Source organism: Molossus molossus, unplaced genomic scaffold, assembly GCF_014108415.1.
Source record: "Molossus molossus isolate mMolMol1 unplaced genomic scaffold, mMolMol1.p scaffold_m16_p_14, whole genome shotgun sequence".
Lineage (NCBI taxonomy): Eukaryota > Metazoa > Chordata > Mammalia > Chiroptera > Molossidae > Molossus > Molossus molossus.
Window position 1 is genome coordinate 13,615,333 of NW_023425349.1, and position 22,250 is coordinate 13,637,582.

Sequence of the window (22,250 nt, forward strand, 5' to 3'; positions counted from 1 at the left end):
TCTCGGACGCCGTGCGAGGGAGTTTGGATTTGATCCTCAAGATAGTGGGGATATTGATCAGTGTTTGGTGGCAGGAGGGTGGTTACCATGGTTAAATTCACTTTTTAGAACAGTCACTCTGAGGAAGAGGATGGATTGAGAGGTAAGAGGGAAGACTTGCAGCCAGAGGGGCTGGTTAGGAGGCTCTTGCAGTGGTCCTAGCTTAACAGTGGCTGTGAGGAAGGACAGGAGATGGATTTCAGCAAAGGAGATACTGACATAAATGTGTTTGATTTTCAGAGTCTGAAATTGACCAGCCCAGTGACCTTGCCATCTTGCCAACATGCAAAGAGGATCCTTCAGAAGATTTTCAGGGCCCAACTTCAGTAGCTACTTACCCGAGTTCTAAGAGTCAGCTTTCCCCTGAAGTCAGCGTGATTGGAACCAATCAGTCTAAGAACATCGACACCTCAAATGATACAGAAAACTTAAAACAGAAAATCTATGACTTGGAAACCGAGCTCGAGGGCTACCGGAATTTCATATTTCAGCTTCAAAAGCACTGCCAGTGCAGTGAGGCCATTATCACAGTTTTGTGTGGGACAGAAGGGGCCCAGGATGTCTCCAGTAAGCCCGAGTGTGGTACTGATGAAGAAGAAATGACCTTTTCAAGTTTGCACCGAGTACACATGAAAATCCTTCATCCACTGGACCCAGAGGTGGTTGATGGGAGGATGCTGGAGAACCTTGAACAGCAGCTAGAAGAACAGGAATGTGAGCTGCAGAAGGAGCAGAATTTGAACATGGAACTTTTCAGTGACATCCATGACCTGCAGAATAAGTTCAGAGATCTCTCGCCTTCAAGGTACATCCCACCTCTGTCTTCTACTGTTTAAACCTGTGATGCCACTAGGTCAGAGCCCATGAGCTAAAAGGGGCCATGGGGTGGGGTGTGTACTGCTGAAGGCTTGGCGGGGGCAGGGGACAGTGAAGGCAGCCAGGCCTGGTCGAGAAGTGCAGTGTGAGGTCACAGAGAATAGTGCCTGCACACATACTAGTCTTGTTTCCGCTGCAATTGGCAGGGCAGATTTTGCCCTCCTCTGGTTAGAGTCTCAGTGAACATTTTATATCAGTCACTTGGTGATTTATAGTATGTTTGCTGAATGGCATTGTTCACTTCTGGATGCTGTGTACTGGCTTTTACTTACTGTGTTGCAGAACTGAAAGATGTCCTAGGCAGGGTGGGAAGAATATAAATATTGTCCGTATCTTTACCCTTTAAGGTCATCAAATAGAAACAAGCCAGTGTTGAAAGAGAAGAATTCTTAGGTCATGAAGATATGTTTTATGGGCCTAGATACATACAGCTTTGCTTCATGAGCTATGGCAAAATGGGATCATTTGTAAAGTTGACCTTCATTCGTCACTAATTTGAGACACATTATTCAGAATTGTCAGGAGCCAGAGTGAATTTATCAAGACTTCCCAAACAGTGAGATGGAAGGAAGCTTGTGTTTATTAAAAGGCAGTTGTGTCAGACCTTCAGTTGGGAACTTTTCTTACTAAACCCTCAGAATCACCTGAGGAGGAGGTGTTATTAAATGTGTTTTTGTAGGTGAGGAAATTGAGCCTCAAAGAGGTTGTCTTGAATTGCCTGAGAAGATTCATAGAGCCATTGCCCGGTCCAGGCTCACGTCATCCCACTCGAATGCTCGTGTTCTTTGTCATCCGTTCACTGGTCCCCGCCTGTCCCGTGTCTGTGTGTGCACTCGGGTGGGGGGAGGCGGTCCCCAGTCCCACACACTGTCATCGTTTCAGACACGGGGGAGCACGTTGAACTGAGGGGCCACTGTCTCCGCCAAAAGCCGCTCTGGAGCCAGGTTACTGTGGCCACAGTGTCTTAATGACCCATGTTTACCTTAACTTGTGTTTTTCTCTTTGCCTCCTGCTACCTGAGGGCTCACGTAGGAAGTGAGGTACAATTGCATAATAGAACATGGGGGGCTTTGAAGGTAGAGCTGTGTTTGAGTCCGAAATCTTCACCATTTTACTTTGTGATCTCTGAGGATCAGTTTCCTCTTCTGTAAAAAGGGGGGTTCATACTTTTGTTGGAAGATTGAGAGGATCCGATAACTATAAAAAACACCTACTACAGTGACTGACAGGTCATAGATCCTCCATGAATGGTAGTTAGGATTTTGATTATTCCCTGACCTTTTGGTTGAGAGGAGGGAGTCCTGTCTGTTTTCCTGCCTACAGTTTCTTTTTTGTTCTAAAGGAGAATTTGGGGTGGGTTCCCTGTCCCTTGGGCACTTGTTTCTACAATTCGGAATAGGGACTGTATGGAAATTGATCGTCCTCCTGAGCCCTTGCCAATCTCACTTTAATTGGGGGCTTCATAAGGTTAAAAGTATTGCAGAAGAATCTTTGTTCCAGCATTTGTTGGCTGTTTTGAAATCGAAGGAGTGACCTTGTCCAGTTTCAATTTTTCTAAAAGTATATATACTTGTACAGCTGCAGGCTTTTGAAAATTGTGCTCTGTCATTTTTCCAATTAGTGTTAAGGTCACAGAAATTCAATTCTAAAATGGTACAAGCATTTTCTTTTCCCCCTTTTATCAGATGCAATTCATTAGTTCAGTCCCAAGCCAGGGAGCTCTCCCTTCAGCGGCAGCAGATTAAAGATAGCCATGGCATCTGTGTCATTTATCGTCAACACATGAACACCATGATTAAGGCATTTGAGGAGTTGCTGCAGGCCAGTGATGTGGACTACTATGTGGCCGAGGGCTTCCAGGAACAGCTGAATCAATGTGCTGAGCTGCTCGAGAAACTGGAGAAGCTGTTTCTCAACGGTAAGTGGGGCGAGGCACTTCGAGCCCTAAGACACATCCGTGATTGATCCAGGACATCTTGGAGGGCCCAGGAGAAACTGACTCCTTGGGCCTACTTTCCTTCTTCCTCTGCTCTGATGAGGTGGCAGCAAGGCCACACTGGCTGCTGCTTCCGTCCAGTAACCATTCCACTGCTCCACACCTGGGGTCCAGTGTAGATGCCTCGGGCAGGCTGGTGAGGCGCAGAAGTGAAGCCATCCGGGAGGTGCTGCCCCCTCAACACCTACTGCATGGTGGTCACTTTCTGCATATTTTCAAGAGAAGATGGAAATTGGTTTTTTGGGAGGTAAAAAACTCATGAATTTTAAATATTGGCAACAACAAACAAACCAAATAAAACCCCAAACTTTTATTGGTTAAAAAATATATTTAAGGGTCAGAAGTGGTCAGAGAAAGGATGAAAGAAAACCTTTGCTAACCATTTACCATATGCTAAGTACTCTAATAATAGTACTAGTTTAATAAATATTTCTGTGTTAAAAATGTTCAAAAAATAACATGCATTTTTCTGAGACAACAACAAAGAGCTTCCATGTACCCTTCATGCAGCTCTGTCGGTGGTGGTGGTTTTGCCGCGTTGCTTCACCGCCCCCTCACTCCTCTCACGGCACTTACACGTGGTTTTCCCAGCCCTGTGGGACTTAACTGATGACGCCATGTGTAATCGATCCCCCAGATAACTCAGACCAAGGCCATTCTCTTACTTGACCACAATGATCAAAATCAGGAAATAGATGATCTGATATATAGTCTGTAGTCAAATTTCAGTGATTCAGTAGGCACCCACTGTTCTGAACCTTCCATAGATTAGTCTTGTCTATTCTTGAACTTCATGTAAATTAAATTATATAGTATTAAAAAATAATGTCTCTTAGGAGAGTTTTATTTCTGATCCAGGACCTAGGTTCCAGCCCCCACATTATATTTAGTTGTTAGTATTCTTTAATCTGAAGTAATTCACCTTTGGCTTTCATGATACTGACGTATTTGAGGAGTTTGGGCCAGTCTCTCAATTTGGGATTATCTGTTGTTTCCTCATAATTAGATTATGTGTGTTGCATGGTTTTGGCAGGAGAACTACATAAATGATTGTGTTCTCATGGTCTCATATTGAGTCATGTTAAGGAGGTCAGTGGTATCAGTTTGTCCCATTTTTGGTGGTATTAACTTTAATCACTAATTAAGGTAATGTCTATCAGATTTCTTCACTGTAGATTGCAATATTTCCCTGTGTAATGTAGAAGTAATTAGTGGGGGATACTTTACAACTCTGTAAGTATTTCTTTTTTTTTTTTTTTTTTATCCTCACCCAAGGACATTTTTCCATTTTTTGTACAGATAGAGTGGGAGGGAGAGAGAGGAAGAGACAGAGAGAGAGAAACATCGATGTGAAAGGGACACATCGAGTGGCTGCCACCCGCACGACCAACCAGGGCCGGGGACAAACTGCAACCGAAGTACATGCCCTTAGCGGGAACCGAACCCGGGTCTCTCCGGACCGCAGGCCGATGCTCTAACCGCTGAGCCAAACCGGCCAGGGCTGTAAATATTTCATTCCTCTTCAGACGTTTACCCATGAGATTTACCATCCATCCATTGATGAGTCTTGCTTTTGTCAGTCATTACTGTGAGGATGGTAACATGGTGACTTTTTTCTAATGCCATCATTCCTTCATTTATTATTAGGTGGCATCTGTTATAAGGCTGAATTTTCCCTTTTCTCCTTTTATTTATATATTTGTTGTTTGTTTATTAGCAGTGTTGACTTGCAGATTCTTCTTTGGTTCAGTGGATTATTTGTTATTCATTTTATCATCCATATTAATGCTCATATTGTTCCAGAATCAACAGGTAGCAGTTCCCTTTGGCGTGCGTGTCGCCATCCTTTTGGGAGTACTTTTATACTTTCTGACACACACACACACACACACACACACACACACACAAAAGCTGTTCCAGGCTTGTTTTATTTTATTTATTTATTTTTAATCCTTGCCAGAGGATATGTTTTTACTGATTTTAGAGAGAGGGGAAGGGAGAAGGAGAGAGAGTAAAAGAGAGAGAGGAACATTGATGTCTAAGAAAAACAGTGATCAGTTGCCTCTCATACACACCCCTACTGGGGATCGAACCCGAAACCTTGGTATGTGCCCTGACCAGGAATTGAACTAGCAACTTTTCAGTGCATGAAACAACACTCCAGCCAACTGAACCACATCAGCCAGGGCTCCATGTTCACTTTATACTGTCTTTGCCCCTGAATCAGCCATTTCTCTAAGTAGCCCTGGTTCATTTTATTAACATTTTTTTCTTTTTTCATTGTTTTTTATTTTTTAGAGAGAATGGAAGGGAGGGAGGGAGGGAGAGAGAGAGAGAGAGAGAGAGAGAGAGAGAGATTGATGTTGAGAGAGACACGTCAGTTGGGTGCCTCCCGAACAGCCCTGGTCAGGGTGAGGGAAACCTGCAACCCAGGCATGTGCCCTTGACTGGAATTGAACCCATGACCCTTCGGTCCGAGGGCCGATGCTCTAACTGCTGAGCCAAACTGGCCAGGGCAGCCCTGGTTCATTTTAAGAAGCAATTCCATTTAAAAACCAAGAGTTGGTGCTGGCTGTGTTTATTGCTACTGCTATATCATTGTTTCTAGGTCCTTTAGCAGGCAGAACTAGGATGTATGCTCACATACATACAGATATACACACACAATATGTTTTAAAATGTATGATATATTTAAAAAGTCACAGTGGTACCTCCAATTCCTATTCAAGCCCACTGTGTCCTTTCTTGTTTCTGTATTTGTGTTTCCCTTCTCCTGGCTCTCACAACATCAGCATATCTGCTCATTTGCTTAATTCTGTAATGCACAGAGAGTTCCAGAATTGCTTTGCCCATACCCAGTGAAAAACAACCTAAAGGAGTTCAGGATTGGTTTATAGATATTTTTATTTTTAGGCTAATAGTATTTAGTCAGGTATTAAATTTAGTTATTTAGTTTCATTTTTTTCTACAGTCTTGTTAATGTTATTCATTTGAAATACAGTGAGATTTTTGTGTGTGTCTTTTTGTATTCGATTTTAGGATTCCTAGTCCTTATTGATTTAGCTTAGTTTTATTTTTTGATTACGAACAACATTAAGGTGGTTCCAAAGTTAAAGTTTTTATCCTTTTAAATTGCTACTGTGAAGTCATGATTTTTGTCCCTCTTCTTTGTATCCATCAGTGTTACTTTGCAGTCCCCCTTTCTCTCCAAGACCCACGGGGATGGGCTCTCAGACATCCCAAGCTCTCCACCGAAACACCGCCGCCACCAGTCCCCAGCAACTTCCCCTCGCTGAGTCCAGTGGTCAGTTTTCAGACTGCACTTTGCTCAAACCCACAGCAGTTTCGGACATGGGAACCTTTTCCCCTGGGCTTCTAAGATGACACCAGTGAGTCAGTTGTGCACCCACCCCATGGGCTGCCCCTGGGAAGCTCTCCCTTCAAATCGGACCAGCCGTCCCCTCACTGCCACCACGGCTCCAGTGCGTGCCCCCCCCCCACGATCGTTGCGGTCCTGTTCTCCCTGGTCTGCCCTGCGCCCTGTCCCACTGCTGTCCATTCCACACAGGAGTCAGTGACCTTTTCACAATGTGAGTCAGGCCAGTCCCTCCTCTGCTCACATCAGGGCTTTCCTTTGTGAGCTGTAAGGGTCCAGTTAAATTAAACAGGACGTGACGCTTTGGCTCCAAGCTCGTGCGTGGCTCTTAGGTCTTGAGTGCTTACGAGGGTCTGTACTTGTGAGTTGGGGGCTTAGTCCTCAGAACAGCCTGGTAGACTTGAGGGACTTTACCCTAACAGAGGGAAAACAGTTGCTCATAGTCACAACTGAGTTGGTGGAACCAGGATTTGATCTCAGTTCTTCTCTCTTTGTACCCATGGTACAGATGGGTCATGAAGGTCCACATACGCTCATTTTAGTCGCAAGACAGAACATGCCTAGCTTGGCCTCTGGGCCCAGGAAATGTTTTCCCTGATTGTTTAAAGAGCCCAACAGCTAGGTTGGTTGCAGACTGATTTCTAGTACCGGATCTGTGGCACCTGTGAGGGCCGCCAGGGCGCAGGAGCACTTGACTTCCCAGCTTTATGAAATCTGCTCTCTTCCGGTGAAAGTTTTCCAAATCAGCTAGTTTTCATTTTATTACTGGAGAATAACCAGTCCTCAAGATGGAGCTGCATCTTCCAGGCCAGCGCCGCTTCCCATCTGTCTCTGCTCTTCTCGCGAGCCCTCTGCCTGGGCCCAGGAAGAGGGGCTGAGAGCAGCCGGTGCCAGCCGCGCTCCCCTGCCCGGGCAGCCACCCTTCTTGGTCATCCTCTAGTTGTTCCCCTTGGCAAGCCGGGGAGATCTCACTCCTTGTTTCCTGCAAAGCAGAAGTGTTTCAGGCTCGGCAGACAGCACAAACATAGAACTTTATTTTCTTCTCCAAAAGGCAGAAAGGTCTCAGGAACCTCACCGCAACTCTTTTCCTTGGAGGATAAATGTAACAGAGGTGGGCCTTTCTTAGATGCTATCTAAGGGGTCTGACTCCTGAATTATGAAATGAGCTTATCACAGAGTCGTTTCATATTTGAGGCAGTTGCATAGCATATGTTCTTAAAAATTTAAATATAGTCTTTATTAGTACAAAGAAGTACATGTTTATTGTGGAAAAACAGATAAGCAAATACTCCTGTAATTGCACCATTTATACCACAAAATGTGAACACACTGGAGTTTATATTTTCAGACCTTTTTTATACATATTTGAATTTTTTTGTGAAGCAGGACTGTTTGCAGTCTCTCCCATTGTTCAATTATAGATAATAAATATGTATCTACATTGTAAGTTCTAGTCACGGCCGAGCATTCTTTTGTATGAATGTACCATCGTTTATTTAATCATCCCCATTAGATGGACATTTAGGTTGTTCTTGGTTTGGAGTTATTGTAACGAACACTGTATTGGAGTCTTTATGCATATTTTTGTTATTTCTTTGTTAACGTTTGATTGGTAGAACCCAAGAAGCAGATGACAGTGTGGTTTCTTAGTGCAGTAGATCTGGAGCCCTGCAGGGCTTGTGAGTGTGTGAATTTTTCTGTAGTGCGGCTGAGACCCAAAATACATCAGGAACTGGTATTGCAGTCCCAGGTTTTCCACCATTTCCTTGTGCATGGTGCCTCCCAAGACTAGTAGCACAAGTCGGGGTGGCGGTGTCTGTCTTCAGTTACATTGGAGTAAGCCCTGGAAAAAGTTCAGAGAAGACCGAGAGGCCCTTTCTTCAGCGAGCTCACCACCTGCACCGGGGTTTAGCCCATGACTGGCAGACAGCTGCTGGATCCCTCCCCTTAGCTCTCCTTTGCCTGTAGTGATGAACCTGACACGCACATTTCTTTTCCTTTTTAATTCTTTTTTTCTTTATTGATTTTAGAGAGAGAGGAAGGGAGAGGGAGATAGATAGAAACATTGATGAGAGAGAACATCAATTGGCCATCTCCTGCATGCCCACAACCTGGGCATGTGCTCTGACTGGGAATTGAACCGGTGACCCCTTGGTGCATGAGTTGATGCTCAACCACTGAGCCACATCGGCTGGGCGTGTCTTTTAAGGCCTTCCAGCAGTCTACCTTTTCCAGCCCACTGATCCCTAAATAATGATGATGATGATGATAAACGTGAGACAGTGAAGGCTGGTCATTATCAAGTGCTCACTATATGCCAGCCATTGTTCTCAGCCTATGAGGAGGTACTGTTTATCTTCATTTAATGAATGAGGAACAGAGAAGTTGATTTACTTGCTCAGGGTCGCACAGGAAGTGGCAGAGTCTGGATTTGAGCCTAGGCATTTGCTTCCACAGCCTAACCTCCTGATTACCATGTCGTCGTATGTCTCCTATCAAATTAGGTGTTCCTGGTCAAACATTCCTGTGGGTCAGGCCTTGCATTTTCCCACTTCTGTGACTCTATTCAAGTTTCCCTTTTCTAGAAGTCTTTTACTCCCTCTCCACTTCCGGAGATTCTGCCTGTTTTCCAGGATACTTTCCTTGTTCACCCCCAAGTAGAGCAGTTCTGTTCCTTCTCTTTCCTTCTGGGTTGTTTGTAGCTCGCAGGTGGCAGTCACATCTGGCCTTGTGATGGAGGCCATGTGCTGGGGTGGGAAGAACCAAACCTTCGGAGCCCAACAGACTTGAGTTCAAATCCCAGTTTTACGGTTCAGGGTCAGTTTCCTCTGAGGTCACAGCACCTGTTTTGCCGAGTTGCCTGGCCAATAGCGGGAGCTCAGGAGGTCACAGCAGTGATTTCTTGTGGACATACTTATTTCCTCAGAGCATAAGTTCCTGGAAAATGGGGCCTTGTCTTTTCCTGGCATTCAGCTTAGGAAGGAGCAGGACACGGAATGCCATCAGGATTTGATGACGGTGCTGATAGTTGTGCGTAGTGTGGACCTTACAGTGGAGTACCCTCTGATGAAGCTTCTCGGACTCTGCCTCCACTCAGTGTGGGCTTGGCGGGGGCACCTCTGAGCTCTGAAGGGAAGGCTTCCAGGAGGAAAGGGTTCTGGATCCTGGCCTTCACAGTGGGTGGATTCCTAGTTGCTGGGGCAGGTATTAAGGGCGGAAGTGGGATATGCAGGTCAGGGATGGCAAAGTGAACCAGTACCCCAGTGATCTGCCTCCAGATCGCCCCCTAGCTCCTTCCTGTCCTTGTGAGGCAGTGCTTTCCCACCTGCTCTGAATTCTCCCTGAAGGTCAGGCTGCGTGGTGTTGTTTCCTCTGTGTGTGCTCCCTCAGTACCCCATGCTGCCCTTTGTCACTCAGCGGTGAACTCGTCGTGGGCAGGATGGTTCCTCAGTCTTCTCTGTCTCCTCGGGGTCTGGTCCTAGGGGAACACTGGAAATACATAATACGAGTTACCAGTGAGACAGAGAGGAAGGTAGATGCCAGGCTGTGCTGTTGGAACTCAGTTCTGTGCAGTGGAGGGGCTTTGAGCTGGGGAGTACTGTTTGGAAAGAGTCGTTTTAAATGGTGGCAGTGTGCAGGATGGGTCACTGCGGAGAGGAAACCAGAGGTGGGCCAAACAGTAACATGTCTGTCCTGCCTAATAATCTATTGCTTGTTCAAATGTGAATTCAATAACTGGATGTCTTTTTATTTGGAAAGAGGCGGTCCCCTCACTGCCACACAGCTTTTAGGGATAGCAGTAAGATTTACCTGAGAGATGGGAGCAGTGTTTGCATGACATCCTTCCTCTGCTTTTGGAAATGGCCTGGCAGATGGGATACCCTGTCACCTGTATGCAGGCAGCTTCCACCAGGAAAGTCGATGCATCAGCTGTAATGATCTCCCTGTGACTCCCACAATAACAGTTTGTCATTTGGTGTTAAAGAACGCTGTTGTGGTAGGGAATGGGTGGAATACAATTGTTGAGTCATTACAGGCCCCCCGAGGGGTCTCTTTCTTATTTGACGAAGAGGAAACCCACGCTACTGGTGGCATCAGGGCACTTCCTTCTTTGGTCATGGATTTTGTTAGGAATTGAGGAGAGGTTTTGATGGTCTCAAGATCAGCTTATTAATGCTCAAAGCCTGCCCCACGAAGTTCCCGGCAGTGTGTGCCCCTGAACGATGCTGAGTGTGAAGCAGGGATCTCTTGGCCTGGCTGGTGTGTGGAGGGTGCCTGAGCTCTTTGGAAGACTGGGCTACAGCAGACGGCCCCTCCTCAGCATCAGCAGGGCCAGAACTTCGTCATCTGCTGAATGTGGGTAAGCGGCCCTAGTGCAGGTGTGAGATGGAAAAGGCTGGCTGAGTTGTTCTCTGGATGTGCAGTTGTCCCTGCTTGTTTGTGGTGGTCTTGCAGTCTGGGACTCCCAGGCAAGGTCTTGGAATCTGAGCCAGTCAGATGTAGATTCCCCCTGGAAGAGGAATGTGGAGGACAGAAAGGTGGAGCCCCAGAAGCATCCACTGTGATAGTGGCCTTCCAACCCCTCCCTACCTTCCAGGAGCCAAAATGTCATATCCTGCAGGCTGTTAGCAGGAGGATGGAGACCGATGTGTGGTTGCGCTAGCTGTAGGAACGTCTCCACGTTCCTTGCTGAACAGGAATGTGCAGGGAAGGAGGTGAGAGTGTGCACTGGCAGAGGGAGAGTGGAAGCAGTAAGCCTCCTGGATTCCCACTTCTTTATTGTAAAGTGGATGCTGACACTGGCCTGTAGGATGGTTGTGAGGCCTGTTCTTGAATATCAGTGGTCATTAAAGAACCATCCTCAGGGCTTGGCCCCTGGCCGCTCAGGCCTGTCTGACTGCTTCCCAGAGCCCGACAGAGCCCTGAAGTAGAAGGTGCCTTTCAAGCACAGGGTACTTGGCAGTGACTTGAGGCCCAGAGGCTGGCGTGGTGGGTGGAGAAGGAGCCCTGTCAGCGCCCCAGCCAGCCCTCGAGTCCATCTGTGGGAACCTCAAGACAGAAAGCAAATGTGCGAGTCTCCAGTGATCTTTTCCTGCGTGCTGTGGTGTTTGAGAACTTTTCCTTTAGGAGTAGTTTTGAAAATGGTATGTGTGGGTGCAGTTTTATTGTACTCTCATTTTCCAAGTACAGCTGTAGAAGGGTTTGTTTCTCCTTTAGCTACACGTTAGTGTCTTCAAAGAGCTCATCTCAGCCTGCAGTTTCCAGAGTTCTGACGTCTTTTTCAGGTAAAATTGCTGGTCTTTTTGGAATCTGGGCTCATGTGCCTCCTTTCAAACAGCAAATGATGGTGACGTGCAGGAGAGAGAAGAGGGTCTTTTGCCCAGTTCTGCTTCGTTTTACTTTGTCACGTCCCCTGTTGTAGACAGTGGCCTTTTCAACTGTACTCATATACTCCTTTCCCTAGTAACCCTCCTTCTGAGAGTCTTTCTGAAAGAAATAATTTAAATGCAGATAAAGCTCATGCACAAAGATGCTTATTTCATTTACTATTATGAAAGTGAAAAATTGGAGATAACCTAAATGTCAAAACGGGACTGGCGAGATTGTGGTATGTGCATGTGTACAGTGGAATATTAATGTGGTCATTAAAAATGATGTTTCTAAAGCAAATTTAGTAAGAGAAATGCTTATAAAGTATGAAGTGACAGGTCGTCACAATATCCCATCAGCCGTTCGTAAATGCATGGACAGAGAGGGGAAAGATGCCCAGTGACACAAGGGTAGTGGGTACCCGAAGGGCAGTGCTCTTTGTCTTGCTTGTCACCCATTCCCTACAAAGAGCACGTGTCCTGTTCTCGTGGGGGTGTTAGAGAAGGATGAGGGCCTGCACCGTTGTCACTGCGTCTAGCGTCAGTGCTCACCTTCCTGCTAGACCTGGTCTTGGTCCGGATTATGTTCTTGGTGAACCTGCTAAATACCCGGGATTGATAGAAAGAGTGGTGTCAAACAAGTGGGGGAGTGTCTCTGCAAACATATGAGCGAGAAATTGTTAGGGAACACTTTAAAAAAATGTTTTCCTTCTTAATGCTATTCTTTCTGCTTCCAGGAAAATCGGTAGGAGTGGAAAGGAGCACCCAGAGTGAACTGATAGAGAGGTGAGTGTAGCATTTGGTAAGGCGACTGGGTGAGGTTTGTCTGCTGGCTTTTTTGGTATCCCTGCTCCCTCCGGTGGGCATTTTCCTGCTTCCTGTAAATAAAACCTAAACACCTGTGAAACAGAATGGCCACACAAAACCAAGGGGCCACACTGTGCCCTGCAGCCTTCATTCAGTTGCTTGAGGTTACCTGTGGCATTTCTCTGTCAGACGCTGTGACCCAGGTGGCACCTTCCTCTTCTTGGCACCTGGGTACCTGCAGAATAAATCCCAGACTCCCTAGTCTGACAGTTGAGGCCCTTCTCAGTCTGACTCATCCTTCCTTTCTACCATGTGCCCCTGCTTCAGCCTTCTCTGACTGTTGTTCTCCAGACCATGCCTTCGCACGGCTGCACACTCTGCCTTCTTCCCCTTGTAGTTTGAAAATCCTTCTTCAGAGTCAGTTCCCGTGGAAATGAACCCGGCTCCTCCTGAAACCCCCATCTCTCCACTACACCCTAGCATCAGTTACTCTCCCTGTAGCACTTGACACATAATTATGTTACAGAACTTAGCACATGGTATTGTAATACTTTCTACATTGAGTCTTTTTTTTAAAACTTTTTCAAATCCATTTTTATTTTAAAGTTATTAATGCTTACACACATGCTAAAGTTAATGATTATAAATGCTAAAAAGCACAATTTTTGAGAATTTAATAGTAATTCTTTTTTTAAAATTAATTAATTTATTTTTGTTACAGATGTTTCTCCTTTTCCCCCACTGATTCCCCCTCCCCCCGCTCCTCGCCCTGTCTCCAGCTTGGTTGTCCATGTCCATTGTTCATGCATACATGCATATAAGTTCTGTGGTTTATCTTTCCTCCACCACCCCCTCTTCTGGGGATTGTCAGTCTGTACCCCACCTCCACGTCTCTGGGACTACCCCATTCCTCAGACTGTTATGTTCATTATATTCCACAAATAAGTGAGATCATATGATACTTGTCTTTCTGTGTTTGGCTTGTTTCGCTTAGGATAATATTTTCCAGGTCCCTCCATGTCATCTCAAAGGATAAGAGATCTTTCTTTCTTACAGCTGCATAGTACTCCATTGTGTATTTGTACCACAACTTTTTTATCCATTCGTCTACTGATGGACATTTGGGCTGTTTCCAGATCTCAGCTATTGTAAATAGTGCTGCTAGGAACATGGGGGTACATATATTTTTTCTGATTGGTGTTTCAGGCTTCTTAGGGTTCTTTACTCCCAGAATTCCCTGAAAGAGGAAAGGAGTTAGCAGTAACCGGGTGTTGGTGTGTTCAGCCACTGCCATAGGCATTCACATTCTGTTTCTGTCCCTACAAGGTGAGCATTATTGTTCTCATTTTTGGATGAGGAGCCTGAGGGTCAGAGTTGCATACTTGCCATTAAGAGGCAGAGCTGGGATCTGAACTTGAGCCTGTTGTACCTTAACGCCTAGGCTGTTATTGACGTTCCACATTGTTTTGGAGGGCAAAGATTGCCTTTTTAGTACTTTTTACCTGCTTCAACCCCAAGCATCTGGCATGTAGTTGGAATTCAGAAAATATCCATGAAATAAATGGATTGCATACTTTCTTAGCTTGCCTCTGTGGCCAACTGGAACTGTCAAGGTCTTGCCCTCCCCCGCTTACTTGTTCAAGGTTCTGAATGCTCTAAGGGCTATGGGTACTTCTCTCCTCTTTGGACTGCAGCCCTTTGGGCTCCTGGGGTAAAATAAAGAAGTAGAGACCAGCCTGGGGTACAGAATTTAGTGTTTATTGGCATCGTGAAGGCCACTGGCAAGCAGGCAGGGCGGTGATCACAGCTCGCCGGAGGACATTTCTGTCATTGCTTCTGGAACTTTAGAAGAAACATTCCTCTCCCGCTGCAGTAGTCCCAGTTTTACCCTCCACTCCATCCTTTTTTTCAATCTTCACCCGAGGACATTTTTGTTTTTGTTTTTTGTTCAGATAGAGTGGGAGGGAGAGAGAGGAAGAGAGAGAAAGAGAGGAACATCGATGTGAAAGGGACAACCCAACCAGGGCCAGGGACAGACTTCAACTGAGGTACATGCTCTTAGCGGGAACTGAACCTGGGTCTCTCTGGACCGCAGGCCGACGCTCTAACCGCTGAGCCCAACCGGCCAGGGCCTCTGCTCCAATCTTAACATAACAGATCTCGTCCCCTTGGCAGGCTGTGAGGAGGGCAAGGAAGACCTCCCAGACTGGAGACTGTCTTCCCTGAGATCTAAAGGATGACCATTGAGGGCTGGGCGTTGTTTGGAAGAAAGTCCTGCTCGAGGCGGGGGAGACGTCATCCCTTCGAGCAGTGTGGCTAGTGTGTGGGATATGAGGACCAAGGCTGGAGAGGTAGGCAGGGCCTTGTTGGGCTGGTCCTCAAACACTGTGTTAAGAGCACAAAATCCGCCCTGGCCGGTTTGGCTCAGCGGTAGGAACGTTGGCCTGCGTTCCAGAGAGACCCGGGTTCGGTTCCTGCTAAGGGCACGTACCTCAGTTGCAGTTTGTCCCTGGCCCTGGTTGGGTCGTGCCGGTGGCAGCCACTCCATGTGTCCCTTTCACGTCGATGTTTCTCTCTCTCTCTCTCTCCCTCCCACTCTATCTGAACAAAAAATGGAAAAATGTCCTCGGGTGAGGATTAAAAAAAAAAAAAAAGGTACAAAATCTGTTCTGTAGGAAGCGGGGAGTCTTTGAAGGAGGGTAAGCTGGGACCAGACATGATCAGATTTGCCATTTTGAAAGCTGCGGTGGTTCTTGGAGAATGGGCAGGAGGGAGGCCGGGGCCTCCTCAACCTTGCGTCACCCTTCCATTTCTGACAGGTGTGTTTCTGTCCTTCTGTTCTCCCCATTTCAGCTGTAGGCCGAGCACTCACATGGGTCACTCCTAAGCTAATTAAACGGGTGCCCTTGGCCTACCCGCACTTTCGCCAGGCAGCAGCGAGCCCACACATCCATCACGCTGCCTGAGCAGAGTTGCATCTGGTGTTTACCTGTTAATGAATGCGTTGCAGCTTTGCAGCCCTTTGCTCTTGTCTGAGCTTATGAATAATGAGACAAGAAGTAATAGGACAAAATGGGAGAAAGAAAAGAGCTTAAATTAAGGAGCTTATCTATAATGGAGATTCACATGGGCTTTTTACAGAGTTCAGGGTGTTTTTCCTCATGGCTTAGGTTACCCTTGGGAAATACAGGTTAATAACCAGATGATTGCTAGAATGGTGATGCTGTGACCTGCTTGGGGACCACGAGGGTTTTGAGATTTTTTAAACCCTCAGGCCTCTTCATGGGATGGCCTCCCGTGTTCTCCTGGGTTCTCGAGGGCAGGCAGACCTGGGTTCAGATGTGAGCTCTGTCACTTGGGAGCTGAGAGGCAGCGGGCAGGTGTATGAGGAGCCTCAGTCTTCCCAGCTCTAAGTGAGGACCACACTCCCCATTCCAAGGGTTTCTGCCAGGACCAAGTAAGGTAGTGCCTCCAGAGTGCCTGGTACGGCGCTGGCATTCGGTAAACAGCTGCCATTGGCTGAGCTTTCCCTTGGGTCTCTCCCCTGTGAGGCAGGTGGTGGCGGCTCCCCCTTCTTTGGCTCCAAACTCAAGCCCACTGAGCCCTTTTTGGTTTTGAATGTCCTTGCTAAAAAATGCTCCAGAGAAACAAAGGCTCCAACACAGTGTGGCGAACCAAGGACCCAGTAATCTTGGGTGTCTTTAGCCACGGCCCTGGCTTGGGATCCTATGTGGAACACGGCTTCTCTTTCAATCCCAATGGTCAGGGTTGAAGAAGACAGCTTAGCCTGCCGACACGCTCTACCCGAATCTCCCGAGCCTTTGGCCTCCCAGGTGTTGTCCGATTGTGAAATGTCCGAAAAATCCTCTTCCTCACAAGACCAGAAGCAAGACAGTGAGACTGAGAAGACTTCAGTTACAGCGAACAATTTTTCTCAAGGTAAGCTAAGCTTTATGAAGCATTTTAAACATAGCAAGTTCCTGGTTTCAACAGCAGTTTGTCATCTTGCCTTGGTAAGCAGAGTGTCGTGACATTTGAATCTTTCTTTCTTTCTTTTTTTTTTTTTAATCCTCACCCGAGGACATTTTTCCATTCTTTGCTCAGATAGAGTGGGAGGGAGAGAGAGAAACAGAGAGAGAGAGAGAAACATCGACGTGAAAGGAACACATCGAGTGGCTGCCACCCGCACGACCGACCAGGGCCGGGGACAAACTGCAACCGAGGTACGTGCCCTTAGCGGGAACCAAACCCGGGTCTCTCAGGACTGCAGGCTGACGCTCTAACCACTGAACCAAACCGGCCAGGGCCATTTGAATCTTTCTGATGGAAGGAGACCCTGTGTGGGCCAAAGCTGCTCGTTTGGAATATCATTGATCACCAGGGGATGCTATGGTTGCTGCAAGTGTTGGTGCCCAGGGAAAACTTGTGGTTTTGTTTTTTAATTCTTTTTTCTTTATTGATTTTAGAGAGAGAGGAAGGGAGAGGGAGTGAGAGAGAAACATTGATGAGAGAGAACATCGATTGGCCTCCTCCTGCATGCCCCTCGCTGGGTATTGGGCCCATATCCTGGGCATGTGTCCCGACCGGGAATTGAACCGGTGACCTCTTGGTGCATGGGTTTACACTCAGCCACTGAGCCATACTGGCCAGGCAGGAAAAACTTGTTTTTATTTTTTAAATAATGACTTTTTATACGACTTGCCATTTCCTTGTCCTTCTGGCAGCCCAGGCTGGAAAGCATTGAGGCTGTGTCACTTCCAACTCTGGTTAACTTCCTTTGTTCCTTTCAAACTCTTCCTAAGGCAGGGGCGCTTCCAAGACCCCTGCTTTGAATTGTACAAATGCCAGAGATCACCTAACCCCTGTTTGGATATTTTGTAATTCTGTAAATCTGTTGTGTATCTCTTTCATGTAACACTTGTCCTGCGGGTCAGCCCCTTGCCCTGCCTCTGACCATGGAGCTATGGGCTTGGTGTGCAGAATCAGCCTCCCAAGGCCCTACCTGCCCTGAAGCTCCCCGTCATCTCTTCCGTATTTGCAGTCTTCATTACCTTCTGTTGGGGTATTAGGTAGGCCTTAGTTTATAACTCAGTGTGTTTCAGAAGTTCAAGGAATAGTATAGACCAGAACAGACAGACCAGGGATCTGCACTCTTTTTCTGTAAAAGGCTAGATAGTAAATATTTTAGGTTTTGCAGAGCATATGGTCTTTGTTTCAATGACCAAATCCTGTTGTTGCAGCAAAAAGCAGCCATAGATAATATGTAAACAAATGATATGGTTGGGTTCCAATAAGACTTTATTTACCAAGGCAGGTGTGGGTGTGTTCAACCCAGGGGCCATAGTTTTCTGACCCTGGTATAGACTCTGGATCTCAGTTGACATCTTCTGGCCTCTCTTCTAGTGTGTTCTTGTCAAGGCGCCCAGAGTGGACCTAGAGCACAAGTCAGACCCTGGCACCTCCTTGTTGAAGTTCTTTGTTGACACCTGATTACATAGAAAAACAGTTTTCAAAAACTTTAAATCTTTTTTAAAAAAAATTTTTTTAATCAAAAACTTTAAATCTTTTTTTAGCAACAGAACCTCTCCTGCCTTTGTACATGTAGGCCCAGTATGTAAGAGTACGAGTGGAGGCTTAGTCCCCACTGTGGCACCCAGGCTTCTCTAGGACACGCAGGGCCCGAGGGGACAGTTTGAAAACGTACCTAGAGCATGAAGTGCACGTCTGTTGTAATTGGGGTCTCAGCTGGGGTCCTCCAGGAGCCAGTCGCCTGGAGTTGCTTTCTTTGCATTTCTTGCTGTGTCCCTTTGCGATTTGTGTACGACCTGCCTTCTTCTGGTTTAGGTCAGACCATGAATTGTTTCGTCCTCAGTGCCACCAGGTCCTGCACGGTGTCCATTTGGCATGGAACTCAGCCCCTTTCCCAGAACCCCCAAGACCTTAGGTCTTTGTGGGAGGAGCAGACTGGACTGAGAGTATGAGGACCTGCAGGGGCTGGGGTCACAGCCCTCCTGCCACGGTACTGGGCACTTCCCACTTTTCCTCTTGCCTGTCCCTCTTTTTTCTAGTCTTCGCCCCGTCTGCTGCCCAGCCTCTATTTATTTTCGGTGTATAACCATTCAGGCATTTTTTATTTCTGATTCCTCTGAGGACCATGACCTTGGGCTTATCATGCCCTTCTGGGGGATTGCAGGCACTTTCCTGAAGGGGGCAGCACTCACTGGAACCACCTAATAGACCCACTATTAGTTTCCTCAGTTTGTCTTTAGACTTTTAGTCTTTGCATCTCTTTTCCTTTTGTCATATTCATAATCTGCATACAGAGATAATTTTGTGTTTTTCTTTTCACTGAGCATTATATCAAGCTTTCTGACATGTTACAGAACATCATTCTTAGTGACTTTAGCTTAGTCTGTTGAATGGCTGAACTGGAGGTTTCTATGTTCCCCTGTTGCTGAACATTTAAGTCATTGCTAAAATTTCACAATTTTGAACAGTGCTGTAGGGAATATCTTTGAACATGGAGTTTTCCCCTTATTGGGAGATATTTCTTAACCACCTAGAGTCTGTATATTGGAACTACTAGGTAAAAGATGTACACAGTGTTTTTGGTGGTTGCTTCTTTTTTTTTTTTTTTGGTACGTACCCCTAGTGGGAACCGAACCTGGGACTCTCTGGTCCACAGGCCAATGCTCCAACTGCTGAGCCAAACCAGCCAGGGCTTAGTGGTTGCTTCTTAACAGGATGTATGGTTTTAAAGAGTTAGCATTTGTCAGAGGGTGTTATTTTAAGAGGGATGGATATTTTTCTCCCACTTGTAAAGGCAAGTATACTGTTTCCTTCTCCTTGGTGAGGGCTGCATAATTGATAAGTGGTGTCCAATTCGACTGGGAATGTCTCCTTATGCCCAAGTGCTGATTCCAGCTCCCGGCAGACTCAGTAGAAGATGACTGGTACTGACTGCTGCTGAGTGTTCTTTTGGCCAGCAGTGTGCAATGTGGAGAGACCAGCAAGGGAGGCCACAGCCAGAGCAGACGGGTTCCTGGCTCACTCCAACCCGACGGGCCGCGGGAAGGCTTGCAGGGCAGCAGGGCGGGAGCAGCAGGTGCGGTGCAGCGACGTGACTTGCTGTGGCGTGCTGGGTGTCTGTTGCAGACGGTCCTCAGTGCTGGGCAGCGAGGGTCCCAGACAGTCCAGCAAATGACTTGCCACACTTGTGGCATTAACGGGAGCTAGCTGAAGGTTTGGAAATGAAGTCATCTCATAAACATTCAGTTTCATGGCAGAATTACTGTTTAATTAAGAAAATATCTGTAACATTGTCCTACTTTTAAATGAAATTCGTTTTGGAGGAATTAAAACTGGGTCATAACATTAGTGTAATGTTTTAAAATAAACATTACTAAGACATACTGAATGTACCCTAATGGGTGAATTAAAGACTTTAGTTTTTCCTTTGGATACTTAATGTGATTATGCTTTAAACTCTGATTCTAGAAACTGACCTCTAAGTTGGAGGTCAGTTTGTTAAAGTTTGTTAAAGAAAGGTGTGGCAGAGGCTAAAAAAAAAAAGACAAATGGCCCTGGCCGGTTTGGCTCAGCAGTTAGAGCATCGTCCTGTGGTCCTGAGAGACCCGGGTTCAGTTCCTGGTGAGGGCACGTACCTTGGTTGCAGTTTGTCCCCGGCCCTGGTTGGTTGTGTAGGTGGCAGCCACTCGATGTGTCCCTTTCATGTCGATGTTTCTCTCTCTCTCTCTCTTTCTTCCTCTCTCCCCCTCCCACTCTATCTGAACAAAAAATGGAAAAATGTCCTTGGGTGAGGATTAAAAAAAAAAAAAAGACAAATGCATGTTTTAGAAAATGTGGAAAATTAAAATTTTTATATATCATTAAATATAATATTAAGACGTAATATAGAAGTTTGAAAAACCTAAAATCTACTACCCAAAGGCAACCTCTGTTAATATTTAGGTGTATTTTCTTCTTTTGTATCTATGTGTCTTTCCTGTCTACAAATTTTTAAATAGAGTTGTGATTGTCCTGATAAGCCATTTTGTATCTGTGTTTTTCTATATTATAGGGTCTTCATAATATATTACATTGTAATAGATGCAATACAGTTCATTTAATCATTTGAGTTATTTTCAGATCTTGCTTTTAACAAACCAGAGCCATAAAGAATATTTCATGCATTCTGGCAATGGTTGTCAGCAGCTCTGGTGACCTCTCAAATAAATTCCTAGAAGTAGAATTATTTGGTAAAAGACATTGGAAAGAACCTTTCTTTCTAAGGCTAATGATAAAAATAGTCTCAAAAAGTTATATACATTTATACTCACATTGACAAGATGTATTCTTTTTAATTTTTTTTTTTATCCTCACCCAATGACATTTTTTTTTTTTTTTTTTTTTTTTGCACTTATCTTCAGGTAGAGCAGGTGGGAGAGAGGGAGGAAGAGAGAGAGAGAAGCATCAATGTCAGAGAGAGACATCGACTGGCTGCCACCTACACGACCGCAACTGGGGCCGGGGACAAACTGCAACCTAGGTACATGCCCATAGTGGGAACCGAACCCGGGATTCTCTGGTCTGCGGGCCAATGCTCTAACCGCTGAGCCAAACTGGCCAGGGCACAAGATGTATTCTTGAGAGTACCCTTCTCACCGTCTCACTAACATTGAGATTTTTGTTTTGTTTTTAAGTCTGAAATTAGTAAGTGATAAATGGAGAGTATGTACCTTTCAAAGAATTAGTCCAGGAACTATCAGGATTCATAATGGAGGTAGTTTTACCAACTCTCAGTTAATTCAAGCAGACTTCAGAGTGATCTGTTAGTTTCACCACAAGGAAGATTTTAAGTTAATATTTGATATTTAGAAGAATAAAGGGTTACATCAGAGTTAGCATTAAAGTTGTGTGGAATATAATTTTTCCACGTGATGTAAAACATCTTCCTTGTGGAGGCTGTAGAGAATCATTCTAGAACTATGGCTGTGGGCTGTGGACTCTGGGCAGTGGGCTGTGGGCTGTGGGCAGTGGGCTGTGGGCAGTGGGCTGTGGGCAGTGGGCAGTGGGCTGTGGGCAGCGGCTCAGCCTCCCCCTGCCCAGGAAAGAACTGCCCGTTCTGACTGTCTTAGTACATCCAGTGCCCTTGGAATTTCAAGATCACTGCAAAATCTTGAAGTAATTCACTTTGTTAGGGGCTTCAGATTTTAAATTAAAAATGTCCTTCCTGTAGACCTACTAATGGAACATATCCAAGAAATTCGAAGTTTGAGAAAACGTTTAGAGGAATCTATTAAGACAAATGAGAAGCTACGGAGACAGCTGGAACGGCAAGGGTCTGAATTTGATCAAGGTAAGAAAGACCTTCCCAGCGTCAGCACGAGCTTGCGAGGGCTTCATTTGTGATGCGTTTGCCTGGGTGCACGTTCTGTGTGTGGGGAAGAGTGTGGGACTTGCGGCCAGAGGGGTTTCAGTTCAGACCTGACTTTGCTGCTTACCTCCAGGGTGCCCTCACTTAACCTGCTGACTCTCCGTTTTAGTAATTTTTAGTAATTTTAAGACAGGGATAATAACTTCTGTTTCATCCTGTTGTGACGGGACTCACGTGAGCTAACTCTGTAGCTCCCACAGCCCTCACACAGAGCAGTCACCTGATCAGTGTTCATTTCTGGTCATTGGAGAAGTCTGCCAGCCTCTGACGCCCGGCTGTGGTTGGCTCCTCATTCGCCCTGCAAGCTGTAGAGAAATAGATAGGTATTTTAAAACAAATGAAGCAGTAGTT

At 46.0% G+C, this 22,250-nt stretch overlaps 1 protein-coding gene across 7 annotated transcripts in view; it reads left to right on the forward strand.

Annotated features, from left to right (window-relative positions):
• The window catches only part of CDK5RAP2 (CDK5 regulatory subunit associated protein 2), a 184,641-nt gene that overhangs the window by 136,096 nt on the left and 26,295 nt on the right, over nt 1–22,250 (forward strand). For all 7 annotated transcript variants that reach the window (XM_036260325.1, XM_036260328.1, XM_036260326.1 and 4 more), the window contains 5 exons: nt 280–844; nt 2,601–2,833; nt 12,394–12,442; nt 16,230–16,402; nt 21,702–21,821. In XM_036260325.1, the coding sequence (XP_036116218.1) occupies nt 280–844; nt 2,601–2,833; nt 12,394–12,442; nt 16,230–16,402; nt 21,702–21,821 (1,140 nt within the window). The remainder of the gene's footprint in view (nt 1–279; nt 845–2,600; nt 2,834–12,393; nt 12,443–16,229; nt 16,403–21,701; nt 21,822–22,250) is intronic.